At 37.0% G+C, this 20,864-nt stretch overlaps 3 protein-coding genes across 4 annotated transcripts; 1 reads left to right on the top strand and 2 right to left on the bottom strand.

The window, feature by feature from the left end:
- LOC18032769 (low-temperature-induced 65 kDa protein) lies at positions 1-3,697 on the bottom strand. 2 transcript variants are annotated; one of them, XM_006421852.2, is made up of 5 exons: positions 3,491-3,697; positions 3,199-3,387; positions 1,484-1,927; positions 350-1,387; positions 1-259 (listed from the first exon to the last, which is right to left on the bottom strand). In XM_006421852.2, exons 1-5 carry the CDS (start codon positions 3,561-3,563, stop codon positions 183-185), a joined length of 1,821 nt encoding a protein of 606 aa, XP_006421915.1. In that variant the 5' UTR covers positions 3,564-3,697; the 3' UTR covers positions 1-182. The 2 variants fall into 2 exon arrangements, with proteins under 2 accessions (XP_006421915.1, XP_006421916.1); XM_006421853.2 differs by having other exon boundaries at positions 1,484-1,912.
- Positions 3,698-5,861: 2,164 nt separating this feature from the next.
- Positions 5,862-15,320, top strand: LOC18032561 (protein SHORTAGE IN CHIASMATA 1). The gene is made up of 10 exons (XM_024192107.1): positions 5,862-6,187; positions 7,389-7,475; positions 7,562-7,648; positions 7,750-7,821; positions 7,937-9,900; positions 11,249-11,450; positions 11,824-12,288; positions 13,006-14,655; positions 14,780-14,940; positions 15,043-15,320. The coding sequence occupies exons 1-9, from the start codon at positions 5,888-5,890 to the stop codon at positions 14,876-14,878; spliced, it is 4,926 nt and encodes a 1,641-aa protein (XP_024047875.1). The 5' UTR covers positions 5,862-5,887; the 3' UTR covers positions 14,879-14,940; positions 15,043-15,320.
- A 227-nt stretch (positions 15,321-15,547) lies between these two features.
- On the bottom strand, positions 15,548-20,210 carry LOC18033492 (putative leucine-rich repeat-containing protein DDB_G0290503). Its single transcript, XM_006421850.2, has 8 exons — positions 19,812-20,210; positions 19,440-19,640; positions 19,219-19,341; positions 19,038-19,075; positions 18,832-18,901; positions 16,653-18,665; positions 16,322-16,401; positions 15,548-16,156 (listed from the first exon to the last, which is right to left on the bottom strand). The coding sequence occupies exons 1-8, from the start codon at positions 19,881-19,883 to the stop codon at positions 15,910-15,912; spliced, it is 2,844 nt and encodes a 947-aa protein (XP_006421913.1). The 5' UTR covers positions 19,884-20,210; the 3' UTR covers positions 15,548-15,909.
- Positions 20,211-20,864: the final 654 nt, after the last annotated feature.

Below are 20,864 nucleotides of genomic sequence, written 5' to 3'. Positions count from 1 at the left end.
TGAAACTAAAACCACAAGGCACTATATTATTACGAACAGAATTACAGAAAGGCCAATTCACATTTAAGAGTACACAAAATACTAACAATAATCTCCAACAAATCCAAGCATACAACACTTCAAAAAAAAGAAAAAAAACTTTTATCGCAATAAAATCAAGGCCCCTGTAAGATGGACAGTCATCAGTTTCCAGTCTCCTGAAGCCTGCGCTCCCCAGTAGTGTTGTTATTGTTGCGTCCTGCTTCATCAAGAGCAGAACCTGAAAAAGCCAAAAGAGCTAGTAAGCATCATCAAATCCCAGCATAAGCTTGATCTTACAAGACGGCCTATTCAAGCAACCAAAACTTACCAACGGGGGCACTATGTGATTGCTGAGACCCCGGAGTCTCCTCTCCTTTTCCACCAAACCACGAACCTACAGCACCTTTGATCTTACCCACCACACCCATATTGGAATTATTCACAAAGCTCGAATCAATTCCCTCATTAGAAGTATCATGCTCTGTGGTGCCCAATCTCCTTGCGACCTCCTCAGATTCAGTCACCTTTCCCATTGGCCTACTTGTTATCTCCTCAGGTTCTTCATTCCGATTATGCAAAGCATCTGAGACTACTTCAGTCACTGGCCTGGACGACGTAGACTTGTTCTCCTGCTTTGCCTTCTTCTTTCGCAGAGCCTCAGTTATGACCTGTGAGAGCGCCCGGTCTTCTTCTCCAGGCCTCAATTTCTCTGCAAAATAGTCCTTCACAGAAACTCCTTTGTCTTGCGCCCCAACCCCGTGTTCCTTCTCGCTGCCTGTATTAGTAGTGCCAGGTATTTTCGACATGAGAGTACTTCCAGCCCCAGCAACCTCCTCATAAACTGGACTCAGTTTCTCTGTCACAGTAACGCCAATCTTCTTTCCGTAATCTACTGTTGATTCTGGCATAGAGCTCTTACTCTTGTCCCCTGTTGCATGCATTTCATGCCCTCCTGTGTCGCCTTGCTCGCCATATCCAAGCTTTGAAGCTACAACATTCTTAGCAGAGATTGCTTTAGCAGCAATTGCAGGCGTGGCTGATGATATTTTCTCGGTGTAGCTACCCTGATTCGGCTGCCTGCCGGAAGCAGTATCTCTTGAGCTATCAAGAGCTTCTTTGGCCTCAGCATAATCGTCATGTGGGTGATCCTGTGTTCCTGTGCTATGAAAAGCTTCTCCAGTGACGGGTTTTGGAGGAGTCAATTCTGGAGAGAATTGGTCATGGCTTCCAGTGGATAAGCTGGTGTGAAAATCTTCAGTTCCAGTGGGCCAGTTTTGTTTCTGTCCTGATTTTGATTTTGACTCATCAGAGATGCTCATCTTCTCAAAAGAACTAAGAGTTGGGCTAATTCCTGCTTCTTCGCCGCCTGCAACATTTGTAAGCACATACAATCAAAACTCAGTTCCAAAACCAAAATCAAATACCAGTAACTTTTCCATGAACATGTATAGTTAGTAGGTACCTTTGCCAGTGGGATCGGTCGCTTTGGTCTGATAATTTGATGGAGTATAAGCACCAGCCGTAGCAGGATCCTCCACCAAGCCTCCTTTTGGCCTTTGTAAGTTGACGTTTGGCTGCCCGGAATGTTCCTCTTGACCAGGAATAAATGTTCTTGTTGGGTCCTGGTCTCTGACGTGATGAGTATCAGTAGTAGTACCAGCATGAGCTACAGGCGTGTTTTGTGGTGCTTTGGGAGCCTCATCCACGACTGATGTCAATCCAACATTGACCTTTGGCTGACCCCTATTTTCCTCATGCTCATGAACACGGCTTCCAGCTACAGGGTTTACGGTTCGCTCCGGAGGCAGAGGATCAACGTCCATGGCCGTTGATCTTCCAGCATTGACCCCAGATTGTCCGGTAGCTTCCGTTGTCCCAGTACTTTTAATTTCTGCAGAGTCATATACTGAAAAATTTAGGGATGGCAAAAATCCCCACGGGGACGGGTACCCTCGGGGATTTTCCCCATTCGGGGAGGGTACGGGGATAATTTTATACCCAATTTTTTTTTCGGGGAGGGGACGGGGAAAATTTTTTACCCAATTTTTTATTCGGGGAGGGGACGGGGATGAGGTGGAATCCCCATCCCCTACCCATTTCCCCATTTTAATTTTTAATTTTATTTTTATTTTTAAAATTACTAATAAATAAATAACAAAATTATAAATATTGTTAAAAATAATAAATATCAAAATAGTTGTATGTTGGGAAAGTGGTCACCTTTTGCCGGGAATTAGTTGAAGAGTATTAATTGAAGTTTTCACCAACTGTTTATTGCTTTGATTATACTGGTAGTAGTTCTTCTACTAGATCTACAGGGGATTCTTATAAGAAAGCAACCAAATGGATGATAGGTTTTGATGATTATGTAAACAATGGAGATTGTGCAGTTGTTGCAGATGAATTAGATTCATATTTGGATGAGAAAGTTATACCTCGGATGGAAGATTTTAATATTTTGAGTTGGTGGAAGACAAATGCTAATAGGTATCCTACATTAGCTCGAATTGCTAGAGATATTTTGGCAATTCCAATTACAACAGTTGCTTATGAATCAGCTTTTAACACTAGTGGTAGAGTTGTGAGCCCATACCATAACAGACTTCATCCAAGCACATTGGAGGCCTTAATGTGCTGTCAAAGTTGGTTACGAGCTTACAATAGCGGTATGAGTTTATTTTAATATGATTAATTTAAAATCGAAAATAAAAAAAATGTATTAGACTATTAGTTATTCGAGGACCGGGGACCCTCGGGGATCCCCTGTTATTATTCGGGGAGGGGATGGGGATTCTCTCAAGCAATTCTGACGGGGACGGGGAGGGGACGGGGACATATGTAAAATATCGGGGATAGGTATGGGGAGATTGGTCCCCTCCCCTCCCCTCCCCATTGCCATCCCTAGAAAAATTCCGAAAAAAAAAAAAGTTCAATTGAGTATCCTGGTTACACTGCTAGTGTCAACGATGCAAATGATGTACCTAAGTAATAAATTCAAATTTGTACACGCAAGTTGTAGTCGTTTGTTTAATTTCCCTCAAAATAAACTAACATGTCTCCTGTTCAATTATTACTACCGGCGTAGCAAAAAAACTGTGCGACACCAACAATGAAAGCTTCATATATATAACAGAAGTAAAAGAAGAGAAAATAGCCTATGTAAAGAGGGAAGCATACTTGGGGCACCATGAATTTCAGGTTCTTCAACCACCTCATCATCATCATCATCATCATCTTTCTCATCAAGATCATGATCATGGTCGGGACCATGGCCATGCTTAGTAAATGTGTCTTTTATCTGCTTTGCCTTTGCTTTCACCTTCTTGAGAACCCATTTCTTCCCATGGTGATGCTCATCTTCACCTTCTGCAAAAAATTAATTAAAACAACAACATTCATGATCATTCACTATATCAGAGGCCAAACAGCATTTGATAACTTCACATAACAGCACAAACTTAGAACTTACCCATTTGATTCTCAACAACGTGGGGTTCTTGCTCGTGGCCGTGGCCATGAGGACGTGCCATTTCGGATTCCATTATCGGAATTTTACACAGAAAAAGAAATTAACTTGGTGGCCGTTATGGATGAGAATGTATTGTAGTGGAGAAAAGATGACGAAAGCTGGAAGTTTATAGAGAGCGTGGGACCGCCATATCACAGAGGTTTTGCCACTTCGCATAATCGCACGGCGGTGGCTTAATAGGCTTGTGACACGTTTCATTTACCGACATGACTCCACATCATGCCATGTATTACGTGTCTGCTTCTATACGTGTCCTTCAAACCGTGTAAGGTGGTTTATGCTATGGCTGATCTTATCGAAAGCGTATGACACATGAATGTGCAAAATTAAAGATCTCGTGTGGAGTATGTGTCTGTTGTAAACCTGCACACGCGTGATAGATTTGATTTGATTGATTGATGATAAATATTTAGCGGACTTTTGACGCTTTGAATGTTATTGGAATTGGCAATATTCTTATTCTCAGGTTGGCCGGTACTACGTTACGTTAATCGTAACGTATATTCACATATAGTAATAATTTTTATAGTCTCATTATAAAATTTATTGTTGTATGTGAATGTACGTTACGATTAACGTAACGTAGCGGGATCCTCTCAGATTATAAAGAAACTCTTATTACTTAATTGGTTAATTCATTTTTCACTAGCTTATAACTTATTAACTATGCATGCGTTTGAGATTGAGGTTGGGCAGCTATATCTTTTAAGCTATAACACTAAAGTATTAAGTAAACACTAATTGCTGTAATTTAAAAGTTATGTTGATATAATTTTTTACTTGTATAATAAAAAAATTATTATATTTTTAATAATTTTATCAAAATTATTATTTAAAATTTATATTTACTACATATTATTAATTTTTATTTTATAGTTATATTTTTTTCCACAGAAACTGTATCTTAAAAGCTACATCACCCAATTCTTATAGTATAATATTCTGTTAATTTGAGTTGCGTTTGCATGAATCATGTATGCCCACAGAAATTAAATACATATCGAAATGTTATATTCCAAGACTATTTAAATAGATTGCAGCCCGTGATTTTAATGAAATACATGTTCATTCCACAGCTTGTGTGGTTGCATTAAGGATAATGTTTGAGATTGCTGTAGTATGTGACTTTAGTGCAAAAAAACTTATGTGAATACGATCATATATGTTTTTCTATTGACAAAGCCAAAAAAAAATCTTTGAAGAACTATACTTCAGCTTCTTCAGTTGCGGCGGTCTTATATCCACTTCCACTGATAGCATATATACATCAATCAAAGTTTCTAGTTGTCTAGAGTTCCTACAAATACATGAAGACAATAATTTTGCGACCGGTAGGATATAGTTCGCTTCATTAAACTCTTAATTTCCCCTTAGTTAATACAAATTTTAATTTTAATCTTATTTGATATTGAGGTACTATATTTTAAAAACTACAATTGTTGTAAAAAAATATAATTATAAAATAAAAGTTAACAGTATATAATAAATATAATTTTTAGATTATAATGTTAATTAAGTAATAGAGATGTTATATGTTTTTCATCTTAAAAGTAGTAGATTAAATCTATTTAGCTTCCACGACAGTAGTTAGTGTTTATTTAATACTTTAATGTTGTAATTCTTAAGTTACAATTATCTAATCTTAATATTAAACAGAGTTTTTAATTTAAACGGTCAATTGCCTATTCTAAAAAAAAGAGTAGATATGCTCTCTTGAGCCGTTTGTGATGGCCTAAATAAAATATTGAAACACATAATAGAGATTTGAGTTTAAAATTCATAATAAGACGACGTAATGTTTGTTTTGTTCATAACAATTCTCTTATTTTGTGTTTGTGTGTGTTATGTTTACTCCATTCTTGATGTTTTTGTTACTTCTTGTGATAATCTGATCTTGTTGCTGTGTTAGTTCTTTAAATAATTAAATGTTCTCGATGCAATTATTGTGTGAGATCGATCTTGGGGATCGATTATGTTTGCCTGTTTGGTTTGATGACAAGGGATCCCCTATCTTACATGCATGTAAGATACATGCCTCTCACATGAATAGTGTATATGTGGGACCCACACACTATTCATGTGAGAAGCATGTATCTTACATGCATGTAAGATAGAGTTTGCCTGATGACAATTGTTATAACAATGTACAAGATATTAACAAATAGACTCGGAGAGAATTTAGAGAAAAGTTTTAAAAAAACTAAAGATGCGCCCTGCGCACCTGCAGCGCAGGTTAGCAAAATATTGGCGCCTATATATAATGGCCAAACCAAAGCCCGAGCGCCAAAATTTTCAATTTGACATTCAAAATTTCGTTTCCGTTACTCTCCACCTGAAATGCGAACTCGCTTTCTCAACACCGATTACTTCACCACGAGCTCCTCTTCTACTCCAATCGAAACACTAAATTTCCTAAGCCTTCCAATTCCTCACGTTTCTCAGTCACTCCTCTCCGTCGGCAAAGACGATCATCTCCGATTCGATTCCGTCCTCGATGTTTCTCTGGATATCGATCAATTGCCGATTCACTCCGCTCTCTCCAAGTTCTTCTTCGACGTGATTCCTCAAGCGATCGATGTTGATTTTCACGATTTTGAGGATCTGCGGTTTCCGATTTCAATTGTCGGCGGTGATGAGGTGAAACGGTGATTTCAATTTGGTTTAGAATTTTTTTGAAGTTCCGTAGCATTGCATTAGATCTATTGTATGAATTTAATTATTACTGTTGTATTTGTATTTACGTTTATTCTTATGTTTGATCCACGTCATAAACATGTCGGTGGTTTTATTAATATAGTATTCTAAGTGTAGAACGCGCATGATACTTATAGGATTTGGATTTTGAGATTATTGATATCTTATGGTACGTGTAGTTGTCTCAACATTGAAAATAGAGCTAGATAAACCGTTAAATTTTTTGAATTTCATATGGCATGAATTTTGTTATTGCTGTTATATTGTTCTTCCTTTTGCTTGATCCACATCATAAACTCATTGTTCTTTTTTTTGTTTTTCCATTAAATATAATGTTACAAGCTAAGAAGATTTATATTTTGAGATTGATGATATCTTAAGAGTATTTGTTTTTGTTTTTCTGCTGTTTGATTGTGAACATCTTTAACTTATTCAAGTCATAAGAATATAGTGAGAGTTGTATTACCTTTTCAATTTGGTGTTGCAAGTGACGTGATATTGGTTTAATACCATCATATGAGAGTCTAAATCAGTGCTAAATTGTTGGGATTATGTGCATATTGTCGGATACAAAATTTGAGGAAGTAGTATTATTCATATTTCATTTCTTAACATAAGAGCCGAAGTCACTTTCTGATCTTGTATTTTATGTGAATAAGAAAAAATAAACACAGCTAATTGAAATGATATTTACTTGTTTTTCTTAAGAATAAGTCCAGAGAGCATTTTCCATTTCTAGCTGAAAATTTCAGTCATTGGAAAGTTTTTGATTTAAACGCAGTTGTGTCTTGCTAAAAGGTAACTCTCCTTACTTCAACTAATCTAACTGTGGGAAACATTCTTCGAGGAAAATAAATAAAGTTTTCTTTCTATATTTCTAGTTATAGCACAATGGTAAGTCATTCCATTATGTTGTCTTAACTTAATTGCCATGATGCCGGGAGGTTTGTGCAAAGGATTTCACAAGAATGTAGATATATTAATGATTTAAAAGAAGATAACATTGGTACAACAGTGAATTGATTTTTGGATTTAAATTTTTTTCACTGAAGTTGTGAAATTGAATTGAAAGGATGTTGATGAATACTGGCACTCTTTCTTGTTCTGTCTCCAATTAAGTGTGTAGGGTTTGTTTGATGTGCAGAAAGAATCTGATATTATTGATGAAGAAAAAGAAGAGGAGAGTAAGAGAACTTCTAGATTGGAAGCCTTGGAGGTTGAACCACCAAAAGTATGATGATGGCTTTCTTGAATATGAATTTCACTTTTGCTTTGTATCCATGAACCCTGTCCAGAATTTAGTTGATGTCACTGCAGAAGGACAATGAGACTGCTATGGATGACCAGAATACACACAACTTTGAAGTAATCCAATTTGAAACACCAGAGCCAGCCATGTTCTTGGTACAGTGAAATTCTATTGGATATATGATATAGATACAATTTGGTTCTATTTGTCTGAAACCTTTTTAGGTCATGTATTCTAATCTGCTTGTGGTTTTCAGGAAAATGGTTCCCTTTATGAGAAAGAGGAGATTTGGATTGTTTCTGAAGTCCCAGAGATTGACAACAATCTAGTAATATTTGAACCGTCTTACAACTCACGTCTTTTTGTAGCATGTTTGCATTTGATTTGGTCCAGATTTCCTTAATGTTGGCATCATACTTAACAAGTCAGCTATTTTTTGCAAGGATATGCTCACTCCAGGGCTTGCAATACAGTATCTTAATGAGGTTCGAGAATCAGTTTATTCTTTTGACGTTGTCGCTTTCGACTACCATGTGGAACAAGAGGCTTCTAACTTGGAAGATGATGGTTCCTTTCCAGACCAAATGCTCTGCCAAAGTTACATGTTTCCTCTCTTGGAAGTGGATGAAATAAGTCGAGGCACTTTGGAAATCCCATCCACAGAGGATGAACTTCTTTCAATTCTGAAAAAACAGGAACTTCAACACTGGACTCAAAAAGATAATATGCTAATTAGTAGCAAGGAGATTTTGGGTTCTTTGGAGTATGATATCTTAGATGTTCTGCTGGATCATAGTTCATCAAAGCAGTGCCTTGAATCTGAAATGGCATCTCAGGACATGTTTCATGAAATGGACTTTATAGGCATGGTGGAAACTTCACAACTTCAAGAAAATTCTAAATTTCATCAATTAATGGAAGACAGTGATTGTCTCTTGTCAATGAGTCCGGTGATATTTGAGGAATTTGAGATATCCAATGTGGACTTATCCAAACTCTTTGAAGTGTTTTTTAGCACACAAGCACCTAGTGAACCAGTAGCATGTGCTTGGATGTTCAGGGAAGACATGAACTTTAAAAATTTTAATGAATTGATTATTATTCAAGAACTAGCTCTAATAGATGACACATTCAAGTCTTTGCCCACACCTGTTTTCTCTGAAAAGATAAGATCAGTGTATGCTGTTGTGGAGGAAAAACTAGCAGATTTAAAGCCACAACCCTTGTCTGCATCTGATGGGATATACTTGGATTGGCATCTTTTGGATGGAGATGAATGCAGTCATAAATTCTTTTGCTATGATCAGAAGATTTTGCAGGAGATAGATTTACACAATATCGATTTTGATCTTGAATCTTCTGATGATGATAAGTTGGTATCTACCTTCATTTTCTCTGATAATGCTTTAAGTGGGCCAAACATGGAAGGATGTGAGGAATCACTGAACACTGATTTTCTTGGAATTTCTGGGCTTTATGGTCATGTTATGGGAGTTAGTTCAGGTAAGTTATTTGAGAATGGTAGTCCAAAACCAGGAAATGCAGAACAATCAAGTGAACGAAATGCTGAAAGGGTTTCGCTTTTCTTCAAATCCACGTCACAGTTCAATGATCTTGACTTTTTCTTGAATCCGCAGAAACCAATCACTGGAGAAAATTGTGAATTTGCAGTAAAGGAATTTGATGCCCTTTCTCCCTCCAGTAACTCAATGGGAGCAGGCTTATCAAGTGATGTATTTCAGCAGTGGGATGTCACATTGTATAAAGTTAAGTTGTCAGATGATATTTTGGCTCTCATTGATATCTTTAAAAAGAGTTATCTTGCCATTGTGCATAATGAGACTGAGCTGAGCTCGTTTGTAACTTCAGATGATTTTAAATTGCTTAGCCTTCCAAAACAACGGCTGATGGACTGTATTAATAGAAAAAGGTTTCAGAAAGCCAATTCTCATGGTGATGGAAACAGTATGGCACTTATCACTTTATGTTCAATCAAACTGATGGCGTGGTATACATGTTTCTATGGCATCCATACAGCTCGTCTATGTGTGGATAAGCTATGCAAAAGCCAGGGTTGCTTGAAATCAAGATTAGGCTCCCTGCAATCACTGGTTGTAGCTGCAGATGGAAAGATTGACAAAGAAACAAGTTCACATCCCTCACTACTTGTTATCCAGGGGATTCTGCAGTCAAACTCTTCCCAAAGTAATTTGAAAGTACTGATTGTCGCTGAGCAATCTTTCTGGTGGTCACTGAAGTGTTTGGTGATGTCCATGGGGTTATCATGTAGTGAGCTACAGAATTTTTACACACATGTGGATCAACCAGATGTCACTAAAGTTTATGGGTCTGCTAGTGCTAAAATGACTGACCTGCCTATTTCAGATTGTTTAATGGTATCTCATGAGTAAGTACAAGTCTTGAAAGAAAATGTTTTACTAATTCTCTTAATAGCAAATATATTTCAAATGCTTTCTGCAATTTATAAATGATTCCTTTTGTGTTGACTATTATGGAGATGGGGCTAGCATATTACGATGTCAGCTGTTCAGACACTTAGTGAAGTCACAATCCACAAGGTTCATCTGTTCAGGGTCCTATAACTGAACATTTTCTCATAATAAAGTTCACTTATTTTGATATTTAAATAAATTATGGTTTTGGGCAATTAGCCTAGATTTTTTTCCACTGTTATTACTGAAATTCTTGCTACATGAGTCCAGAAAGATTCAAGTTTTCTAAATTCACTGGCATATGACTCCTCTACAAGTGTAAAATACACTTGCGTTGTAGTCAAAAGGTCAAAATTTATCTAATTTTGTGGTATACTTATTATGTATGTATTCGAATGTCCTATATTTTCATAGGTATTGGAAGAGGATACCTGACTAAACTGGTCTATGCAGCTCACTGTATATTTGAAAAACAACCCATATGCATACACCTAGGAAAGGGGGAGGATCTTGCTATCTCTGGAGTGGCTTGCCTTCTTGAAGATGTCTGCTAAACCTCCATGAGCACAGTGCCATGTGTCAGGATTTGTAGGTTTTTGAGGATATGAGTTTTGATTTGGTTTACTATGCTGCCCTTAGATTTTAAATTATGGGGACAATATTATGTGCTCCAGAAACTGGCATGAGTAAGGTCTAGGATTATCATAAATCTAGTTCTTGTTTATGCAAAGGTTCATGCATAATGTTACAAGCACATGTAGGATTAAAACATATCAATCGGACACTAAAACATTTTGATACAGTGAGCATCAATTACCCTTATGTTCAGGAAGTTTGTTTTGCCCTGCGGTTGATCCTTGAGTTTTTCAATATTTCCCTATCCATAATAGAATATTTCGTCAAAAATGTTCTCATTTATTTGATTTAATGTTTTTAATACCTTATACAAGTTTGTTTCTGTTGGAAGAATATATTTGGTGTATACGAACCTTTTCTTTTTCTTTTTGTTTTCTTTGTAAATATCCCCTGAAAAGTGCCACAAATTAATATATTGCAAAAAACTGAAATGTGACGTGAATATATTTGGAACCACCTGCCGAGCTGTAAAAGTCTAATGGATATTGATCAGATCTTTTCCACATTGGATGATACAAAATGCTTGGTACTACTTGGGGCTAGTTTCTGCTGGTGTCTCTGATCTGTTAAATTTTGTTATTTATGCCTTCAGTACTAAATGGCATTAGTGTTCACTGCTTGTAATTTGCACAGCAATGTATAATAAGTGCTTTCTGTCTTTTCAAGGTCTGTTTCTGCATCTTTTCCGTTCAACAAATTTAGTCTCATCTTGGAATATGGTGGTTCACATGGTTCATCTAGGATATCTGCTCTTTCCCCAAAGGTTGCTGGCCTGCCTCATCTTCACTTCTTAAAGGTGGAATTGGACGACTCCAGTGCTTCCAGAGCACTTTGTGAAGGCCTTGATGTGCCTGAAAATATGGAAGTGGTAAATTTCTTCCCTTCATGATTGGGCTAACACATTCCAATTGATCAAAATACAACATAAATGTTGTTAATGAACTCTCAATTGTCGGTATCAGTTAGTTTTCTTTCTGTTGTATGCATGGATAATCATCTTCCAAAGTTTGTTATAACTTGGCTGACATATTGTGAAAGATTTTACAAGGTGACTTGCTGTGTTCTAGGATTTAGTTCTGATGTAGTAATGAAATGTTTGTCTGTACATTGTTCACTTGCTGATTTTCTTGCATATTGAGAAAAAAATGTACAACTAGACTGATATACTTCATATCCTAGGATGGAGAGTTTCATTCTTCTCTGAAACCAGATGATAATATGCTAATATGCTTGCTCTGAAGCTGCAGGAACTGCTAGATCTTTTGCCAGTTGAGGACGGGTATCATATGGGATCAGGTGAAGCTGCAGATACCATAGAAGCTTGCTGTATGCCTCCATCAGTTCCTTGTTCACAATTGGCCATAGAATCTGAGCAAATTCAACCCAGGATGATGTCTTACCCTGTCACAGTCATTGTTGTGAACACTCAAAATGTTGATAAGGAAATGATAGTATCCAGAAGAAGTACCTACCAGAAGATTCTTGCATTGGAGAAAGAAGGGGTACAGGTTGTGGAACGTGATTCGGACCTGCCTGTGGATATTATAATTAGTACTGCAACTTGCCTAGTGTGGTATGATTACAGAAACATTGGAAAGAAGGCAACTGCTTTAGATGAGGCTTCTTCATGCTTACCTTTGTGTGTAGAGAACATTGCCACAAACGTCTTGACATTGCTGAGTTTTACTTTCAGTGTCTGCATTATGGTAATTAGAAACCTACGTATCTTATATTTTTCTGTTTTGACCTTCACTTTTCAACCAGGTCTTTGTAGAAAAACTTTCAGCCTCAAGAGGAAAAAGATGATTTGCACCATTGAGTTTGATATCATTTAGCTTTAGCAATGGAAAACCCTAATCATTTTACCTGGAGGCTAGAACATGATATACTGTGGCACCATTTTAGAATTTTGTTATGGTTAGCAATGAATTAATTCTATAGTCCTGACGTCACATAAAGGAATTTCCATAAGCAATTCAAAAATGGTCTTTGGTACAAATGAGGACCATGAAAGTAAGTAAAAAGACAGGCATTTAACAGAAGTCATTTTTTAATCAATTTTGGTTTAGAATTTATGATGATTTATGCTAGGTGTATTCAGGCTTGGCTGATTTAATGTATGAGTATTGGTGAAAGTATCCACTTAATTGCTGCTTTTTAGTTGCTGGGGCCATAGAGTAAACAACTTGGTGAAGCTGATTTAATGTATGAGTATTGGTGAAAGTATCCACTTAATTGCTGCTTTTTAGTTGCTGGGGCCATAGATTAAACAACTTGGTGTATCACATTGTTCATCATGATAGAATGCGTGGAATTAGGATGACATTGTTTATTGCTGTATTAAAGCTGCTGTAACCGTCATTAATGCATCTTAGAGGACCCTGTACTTTAAGATCGGTAACTCTCGATTGTTCTTTTCCCAGGTTTTTGAAGGTGATACAAACTTCATTTGTACTGTAATGGAATCTTCAGATGGGCTCTATGCAGCTGCAGCAAGCCTGGGACTTGATTTGCAGCTATTTTGCTCCAATTCATCTGAGTTAACAGATGAAATTATAGTGAGCTGCATTGGAAATTCTATTAAGTTGACTAGTGGGCTTTATCCTAAAATGCCTGAGTCAGAAACTCTTGCAGAATCATTCCTTACCAAGTTTCCTTCAGTTAATCCACTGACAGCCCATGCAATGCTCTCTTCCAAAGGCATGCTTCTTGAGTTACTTGAGTGTCGGCATGAGCAAAGGATCATCGCTGTAAAAAAATATCATGTTCCTGAAGAAAGCACAAATTTATTTAGCATATTGTGCCAATCTGGTGAGCATGAGGACTCAAAATCTATTATGACAGATTGCTCTTCTTCCGTATCTTCTGGTTTAGACTCAGATAAAAGTCATTTGAATAGTGATTCTGGAAGAACACAGCAAAAATCCATCTATAATCCTGACAAGATTGACATACTTATGAATGACTTTCTGCAGTTTGAACCATTGAACCAAGTCACTGATGGCCTCTTGAATCCCTCTAAAGTGTTCAAGCTGTACGATTCTTGGAAAGATCATGAGATATTTGATGACTACCAAAAACCTGGTTCATCTGTGAATGAGTTATCTGGCAAAAAGCAGGAACTGGATTTTGACATGATGATGAAAGCTTCTAGAGTCTCCAAGGCATATAATTCTCAGATCTTTGAGTGCCCTCGGATTTTGGAGGAAATAAACGATCCCAAATTTTCTTTGAAAGATAGTCTGTTGGGTCAGAATCAAGGATTAGGTAGTGCTGGGATGAATAATTTTGATTGCCATAATATCAGTAAAACTAGCTGTCTGCAAGAAGACTTTATAGGTGAAGTTGTTGACCTCACTTCAAGTCCCTTATCAGGTAAGGAATTTTTTTCTGTACCTAAGTCTTCATCTCTATCTGCTTCAGTGCCACAGATGGAAAACAATTCCTTAATGAAGTCTAAAATCGCCAGAAGATTGTCATTTGGTAAAAACGGTCTCCTTCATTTCCCAACAGCTGCTGAGCTCAACTCTGGTTCAGATATAGTAGATTCTGGTAAAGTTCAAAGACAGAGTACACAAGGAACTACTGATCATCCAGATACCGAGAACAACAATGACAAGTTGCTTTTGGAACACCGTAAAAACCTATTAGATCAGGTTTTCGTGCAAAGATTTGCAGGTTCCAGAGGGGTGCCATTCCAAGAAGAAATATCACATTACAATGGAACCCCACTCTCAAAAGCCATTCGTTCAGCCAATCCACAACCAGGTTCACCCTGGACTGTGGAGTTTCTTAACAGAATCAAAGAAAAGAGCAGATTGCGACAGCAGTCTCTTCCTGCTGATACAGCTGCCCCATGTCTTGGGATTTCAGGGAATTTGTCAAAAGTTACAAAGAGAAGAAGTCCGTCCATTCTTGAATTTTTTAAATACCAAGGAGGCAGCACTCCTGGGAAGTTACCAGAAAAAAAGAAGCAGAAACGTTCTGTAAATTCATCTACCTTATCCGAGAACAAAATGCCTTCAACTTCATTTCTTCCAACATGGACTCCTGTTGACAAGAGATCGAGACAGGTTTGTGTAGATTACCTTTTAAAATGTGTGTGTGTGTGTGTGTAATTATGAATACCCCACCTCCACATCAAACACTCACAAAAACACAAATTGCATTTCTGTTTATGCATTTACTTTCCTGCAGACTTTGTCTTTTGCACTGAATGAGAGTGGCAACCAAACTAAGTTGGTCTGGAATGATGGAAATTCTCAGAGTATGAGAAAAAAGTTACGGAATCAATAATTGGAATGGAAACAAGAGTAGTCCATGTATGCTGTCTCAGATCAGTTTGAATGGAGTTAGAGGTCGGTCCCTATTCCCTGCATGACAACACTATCTATTCTTTTCCAGAACATACTGATCATAGGTTATTTTATGTATTATTTGAATTTTTTCATTCTGTGCAGCTCATCTAGCCACATGTTTACAACAGTCAACCTGTGACAGCTACTGCAACATTTCTTTGAAGTATGTATATAAATGGGCTCCTACAAGTAAGCTACAATGTCACACTTTTAACCCTGTTTATTGTAGGAATATTGTAGTCAGCAAAATATTGACAGACTTTTCCAAGGTGCTTAGGCACTTATAAGATATCACAGTAAATGGACACAATCTTTGGGATGAATTTGTACAGCATGAACAGAATATTTCATTGGACAGTGTACCGCAGGAATTTCTCTCTCTCTTATAATGTGTGTGCATGTCCATGAGCATGCCTATGCTGCTTATATGCGTCTGTACAAGCTCGCTTCTTTACCAAACAACATTTTAAAACCTAAGATTCTTAAAGCAGAGTCAAACAGTTAGTGACAAGGTTTCAATCTAGTGAATGTTTATAACTTCTACAAGATTTTAAACTTTTTTATAATTCATAATCTTATAAATATTGGATCTTAAGTCACAAAAAAAAGTTAGTTGACAAGCTTAGAGCAAAAATAATGATGTGAATGAATATGATCTTGTATGTTTTGCTATTGACAAAGACAAAAATCTATGAAGAACTAAGCTGGTTTAGTTGCATTGCACGGAGCCTTGTAATTGAATTGGGGGCCTTTTATCCACTTCCACTGACAGCATATATATCAAGATTCAGATTTCCTAATGTTCCTACAAATACATGGGAGAAAAATGTTTTGAGTGATTGACACGATATCTAGTTCTCTTCATTAAACTCTGGCATGATGATCTCAACTAGATTTGCTTCACATAGGATTGAACTACTTCACCCATGGATGATTTGGAGCATCTGAACTGTGGCATCTTTGGAAATTCTAATTCCTTTTACCATTTTTGAGGTTTCTTACAGTCATTACAAGTTGTTGCCTTTCACCTTCAACCTCAGCAAATTTTAGACTTATCTCTGAATATCTCTCTTGCATTTCTTTCAGCTCAGTTTCCATGCGTTTGTTCTTTTCTTTCAGTAATGACACTTCCATTAATACTTCAGTAAAGTTTCCCTCATCACTAGAATGAGAAGCAAGGGCTGTCACTCCTTTCTCAGAGCACGTTTCTCCCTTTCTGCAAATAGAAAAAGAATAGCAAATACAACAATGTGATTAAAAGCTATATACCTAACATTCTTAATAACCTATGTGTCATGTACCATGAGCATGGTAAATGCGGGGTTCCTAGATGGAAAGTTGCAAAGATTTGAGACTAAATAGAAGTGAACTTGAAATTAACCTGATCATATGCCGGTACTCGTCAACCGCTATTCTGTTGTCTGAAGTTTCCAGCTCAGCTTTGTTCAGTTTTTTCTGACCCTGTTCACATGGTAAACTTGTCAGTTTTAACCTTATGCTTGTAGGTGCAGCCAGCTGTCTTGTAAAACAGGTGAGAAATATTTGTGATCAAGTAAATAGTTGATGATTGGACAAAGGCAACTTTGTAAGAATACTGTGATTAACTTGCATAACTGAGTATGTAGCCTTGTGCACATAATCTTTCTATATTCTTTTTTTAAAAGCAGTATTATATTTAGTTTCTGATTAAAACTATTGTGCAGAGCAATCACCTTTCTCAGTCTCTCCTTCATTGATGTCATTTGCGCATCTGAAACTGGACCACCATATTTCTTGAGTCCTTTACCTGTCCTGTTGATTTCTTCTTTTTTCTTCTGCAACTCATCTTTCAATTGGAATACTTGTTTTGCAAGGTTATCTTTCTCCAATTTTTCTTCAATCAAGCTATTTTGTAGTTTATTTTGCTGGACTTTAAGATTCTCTACTTCTGCCTGCAAATTCCCGATCAACATCTCATTTTCACCCTTCAAGGATCTCATAGAAATTAATTCTTCATGCGCTTTTGCTGCTTCCTGCTTTGCTGAAGCAAATTTTTTCTCCAGGTCATCCCTTTCTCTATTCCATTTTTGTATCAGCATATCAGTTTCACCTGTTGATACTTTTGGTTTATTGTCATCTCTTCGCTTTCCGTGTTCGGACAAGTTATACTGCTCCTTTCTAAGCTTCTCTATCTCAGTTCTGAGCATGTGGATTTCTGTAGACAAAGCTTCATGCTTTTGTGCCTCACTCTTGTGTGCATCTATAAGTTGGCTGGAGCTGTGATCTAGTTCCAAATACATTTTCTGTATTTGTTTATCTTTTTGTTCTAGTTGATCTGACAGCTCTTGCAGTTTAACTCCATTTTGATCCTTAATCAAACTAAGTTCGTCATTGGCTTTCTGCAGCATTTCTTCCAAGTGTGCTTTCTGCATACGCTGTTCATTTGCTTCTGTCATTGCTTTCATGGCCAGCTTCTCATTCTCATCAAACTTAGATGCCATGTCCACAGAAAGCCTTCTGAATTCATCCTGAAGTCGCTCGGCTGTAACAGTGTTTTTCCACCTTGTCTTTCTTAGCTCTTCCTCTGCTCGGATGGCCCTCTGTTCCTGCTCTGTTTTGGCATGTGTCACAGCATCTATATCATCTTCAAATTCTTGGGCTTGCTTGTCTAATTCTCGCTTCAATTCCTTGACCTGACATTCAAGTTCATTAATGGAAATTAATGATTCTGAGTATTCCTCTGATTGCTGCTTGATCTTATCCTCCAATCTTTCTGATTGTGATTCGAGTTCTTTTATGGTGGCCAAAGATTCTATGCATTCTCTTGACTTCATTGATTCTTGTTGCTGAATTTTCTCCAACTTTGAAGTGAGACATTGATTTTCTTGTTTTAAGACTTGACAGTCCTCTGTCAGTTGTTTTATGTAAATCTCTAAATCTTCTGCATGTTTCTTGAAAAACTGTATTTCATCACCCTGGTCTCTGATTTTTTGCTTCAACATGTCTACTTCCTTATCTTTGTTTCTCTCCTTCGCCAATGCTTCAAGAGCTAATTGATCCTCTCTAACAAGTTTACTTTCTTCTAGCTTGCTGGAGAGAGAAGATATTTCCATATTTTTCTGCTCCAACATTTCATTGAGGTCTTTCACCGCAAGAATCAACTCAGCGTTTGAATCTTGCGTCTTCTCCAGTTGCAACCGAAGATGTGCACTCACTTCTTTTTCATAGTTGAGCTCCTCTCTGATTTCTTCTTGCAGAAACTTTAAATGCTCCTCAGATTGCAATCGTCTTTCAATTTCTGCAATGTCAATACTGTTCTGTTTCCTGAGTTGTTCACATTCTATTGTCAGAGCATCTCTTTCACTGCTAAGGCTAATAATTTGTCTTGTTTGATCCTGTGCCCGTTTGCTCTCCTTGGCAACCTGTTTTCGGAGAGACAGTAGTTCGAGTTCTGATAATTCTACCTGCCTCATCATTACAGCTATTTCATTTTTGAGTTTCTCAACAGAACCATCTGAACCAAGGTTATCATCAGGGCTATTTGTGGATTCAGCTAAACTTCCATCTGAAATTGAACCAACTGACCAGTCCGTGTTTGATCTCCGATGTGCGTGGTTATGGGTCTTAATGGCATCAACTGTTCCCTGCTGAGGCACAGAGTTCTGCCTGAGAGGTGACTGTAAGCTCGCAGGATCTTCTTGATTATTCTGGTCGGAGTTGCCGTCCCAGCATGATTCCAATGCATCCTTTGGAAACAATTGAGAAACCATTTAGTTACAACCTTGCAGAATAGGCAATGTGTTTTCAATTTGGTACTTCTAAAGTTCCTTTTAGTAGGAACTTTGTGATTTCATGAACTCTTGTTAAAAGAAAATGCTGAACGTATGATGACAGGAGATAGGGAGACCTTACTTCTGCAAAATTTTGGTCCTGTGTATTGCAATTGCTTTGTTGATCCTTATCTTCATTTTCTTCAATATATCTGAGATGAAAATCCAAAATTTGTTGATACAAATCCAGGAAGGCTGAAGGAAGCATAGAATTGAAAAATATATGAATGAAATACATCATCAAGAGTGATTGATGAATGTCGAGCTAATAGTTAATGTTCGTGTTACCTTTGGTCAGTAGCCCCATCCATCTTCTCAATTGTCACCTATCTCAAGAATAATCATTAATAGGAGGAGTTATAGCAGATATATGTACAAAACTTTGAACATGGACAGAGCATGATCACAGGCAAGACTAAAATTCCTTCAATTAGTGTTTGCTTGTGTACGTGGGAGTGTGCATGCTTACATGTAAAACGGCACCAGAATTTGCGAACTTAAGGGGCAACGACAGAGTCAATGGTTCAGTTTCTGCGGCAAAATCTGCAAAATCTATTGAAGCTTCGCCAAGAAAGCCAGATTTTGAGGAGCCCTGCAAGAATTACAAGAATTAGAATTGCCAACGAAGACTGCAGGAAAGGGGAAAGGAACCAAAGAAATTGAGAAAATTGAGATGATTCCACAGCATACAGTTGAAACTATAAAATGGTAAATTTTCTCTTTGATGTATCCTGTTTTTGGCTCCCTTATGAGCTTCACAGTAACATAGATTGGATTTTCCCACAAACATGTTCCATTTTGAACAGGTACTTTCTCTAGTTTAAACGTCGGCTTCCCAACGTCATCCGGCACCAGAGATATCATCACAGCAGATTTTTTCAACTTCGGCACCTGAAAATGAGGATACAAAACCAGGTGACACTTTTTAACCATTTGAAGCTGTAAATTTACTTGATCTAATCATTAATCATCTAGCCTATATGCTTTCGGCAGCATTCATTTACGTCTAAACTAGGACAAAACAAATACGAATTCTTGGCTCTTGCATTGTGAAATTTGTACCTGGTTACATTGAAACTGCAATTTGAATACAGCTTTGATCTTGTTCTTGTCGTTTCTCCACGACTTGAACATGTTGTGTTGCTAGAAGCCTAAAAATGCTTGTGATTGTCGCTGAATCTTGGTTACAAGTCTCCTCTCATCTCAGTGACATTCTGGCAAAATGATAATGCCCACTTATTCGGAACTTTTTGCAGAAAAATTTAGTGGTGTTATGAGTATTACAGAACAAAATTTTAATTGCTTTACAACTGTGACCAACCTTAAGACCCAGCTCAGACTGATCCTGTACTGGACCCTTTAGAGTAAAATAATAGAAATGCTGTAGAGGGGTTCCAAATTGAGAACTGAAGATTACCTAAAAGTCTGAAAGTCAATAAAAAATGGATGCATTACAAGTAAAAATTAATCTTGCTCTATATTATATTACTGTAGGGAACATGGAATATTGCTGAGTCATAATTCAGTTTTCTTTTTAATGCAGTAAGGCACGAGGTGCGAGAGCTTTAAATAATAGAGATGACCCCAGGGCCTTGTTCATATGGCTCCATCACCGAAAGTAAGCATTCATTTTTATGCTATATTTCATTATTGAAAACATTCTGAATAATTGATTATGCTTTTAATTTTAACAAGAAATTCATATCCACTCTAAATAAGATTAACGCGAGTAACTAGCTGTATATAAACAAAGGAAAATACAGAAATGCGCTAAAGCTAAATGTCAATTTATAAAAGTAGCTCACTTCTCATTTTCTTGTATAGTAGCAAAAGATGGGAATTTTTAAACACAAATGCCCTAAATAATCTTTAGTGCTAGATAAGCGGTCACATGTCAACCGTTTATCTTGTGCAATGAATTACTTACATCTAAAATGTCCAGCTTTTTTTTGTTAAAATATGAAAAAACGAAATAACGATATAACTACAAATAATGATGTACAAATATGCGTACAAAAAAGTGATATGCCGAGTAGTTTTCTAAATTACCCATAATTTTAAACTATTTCTATAAATTTTCAAGAAAAATCTAGCTTCAAACCAAACAAATCAATG

Source organism: Citrus clementina, unplaced genomic scaffold (genome assembly GCF_000493195.1).
Source record: "Citrus clementina cultivar Clemenules unplaced genomic scaffold, Citrus_clementina_v1.0 scaffold_9, whole genome shotgun sequence".
NCBI lineage: Eukaryota > Viridiplantae > Streptophyta > Magnoliopsida > Sapindales > Rutaceae > Citrus > Citrus x clementina.
This window is presented reverse-complemented; position numbering and strand designations above follow the sequence as displayed.

Excerpts from the sequence above, each read along its gene's own strand:
- LOC18032769 (XM_006421852.2), bottom strand. The coding sequence starts at position 3,563 with ATGGAATCCGAAATGGCACGTCCTCATGGCCACGGCCACGAGCAAGAA. Across the intron at positions 3,388-3,490 it reads CGTTGTTGAGAATCAAATGG|AAGGTGAAGATGAGCATCAC; the intron begins GTAAGTTCTAAG and ends AATTTTTTGCAG. Across the intron at positions 1,388-1,483 it reads GACCGATCCCACTGGCAAAG|GCGGCGAAGAAGCAGGAATT; the intron begins GTACCTACTAAC and ends CAAATGTTGCAG.
- LOC18032561 (XM_024192107.1), top strand. The coding sequence starts at position 5,888 with ATGCGAACTCGCTTTCTCAACACCGATTACTTCACCACGAGCTCCTCT. Across the intron at positions 12,289-13,005 it reads CTTTCAGTGTCTGCATTATG|GTTTTTGAAGGTGATACAAA; the intron begins GTAATTAGAAAC and ends TTCTTTTCCCAG. Across the intron at positions 14,656-14,779 it reads TTGACAAGAGATCGAGACAG|ACTTTGTCTTTTGCACTGAA; the intron begins GTTTGTGTAGAT and ends ACTTTCCTGCAG.
- LOC18033492 (XM_006421850.2), bottom strand. The coding sequence starts at position 19,883 with ATGTTCAAGTCGTGGAGAAACGACAAGAACAAGATCAAAGCTGTATTC. Across the intron at positions 18,902-19,037 it reads GATGGGGCTACTGACCAAAG|ATATATTGAAGAAAATGAAG; the intron begins GTAACACGAACA and ends TTTTCATCTCAG. Across the intron at positions 16,157-16,321 it reads GAGTACCGGCATATGATCAG|AAAGGGAGAAACGTGCTCTG; the intron begins GTTAATTTCAAG and ends TTCTATTTGCAG.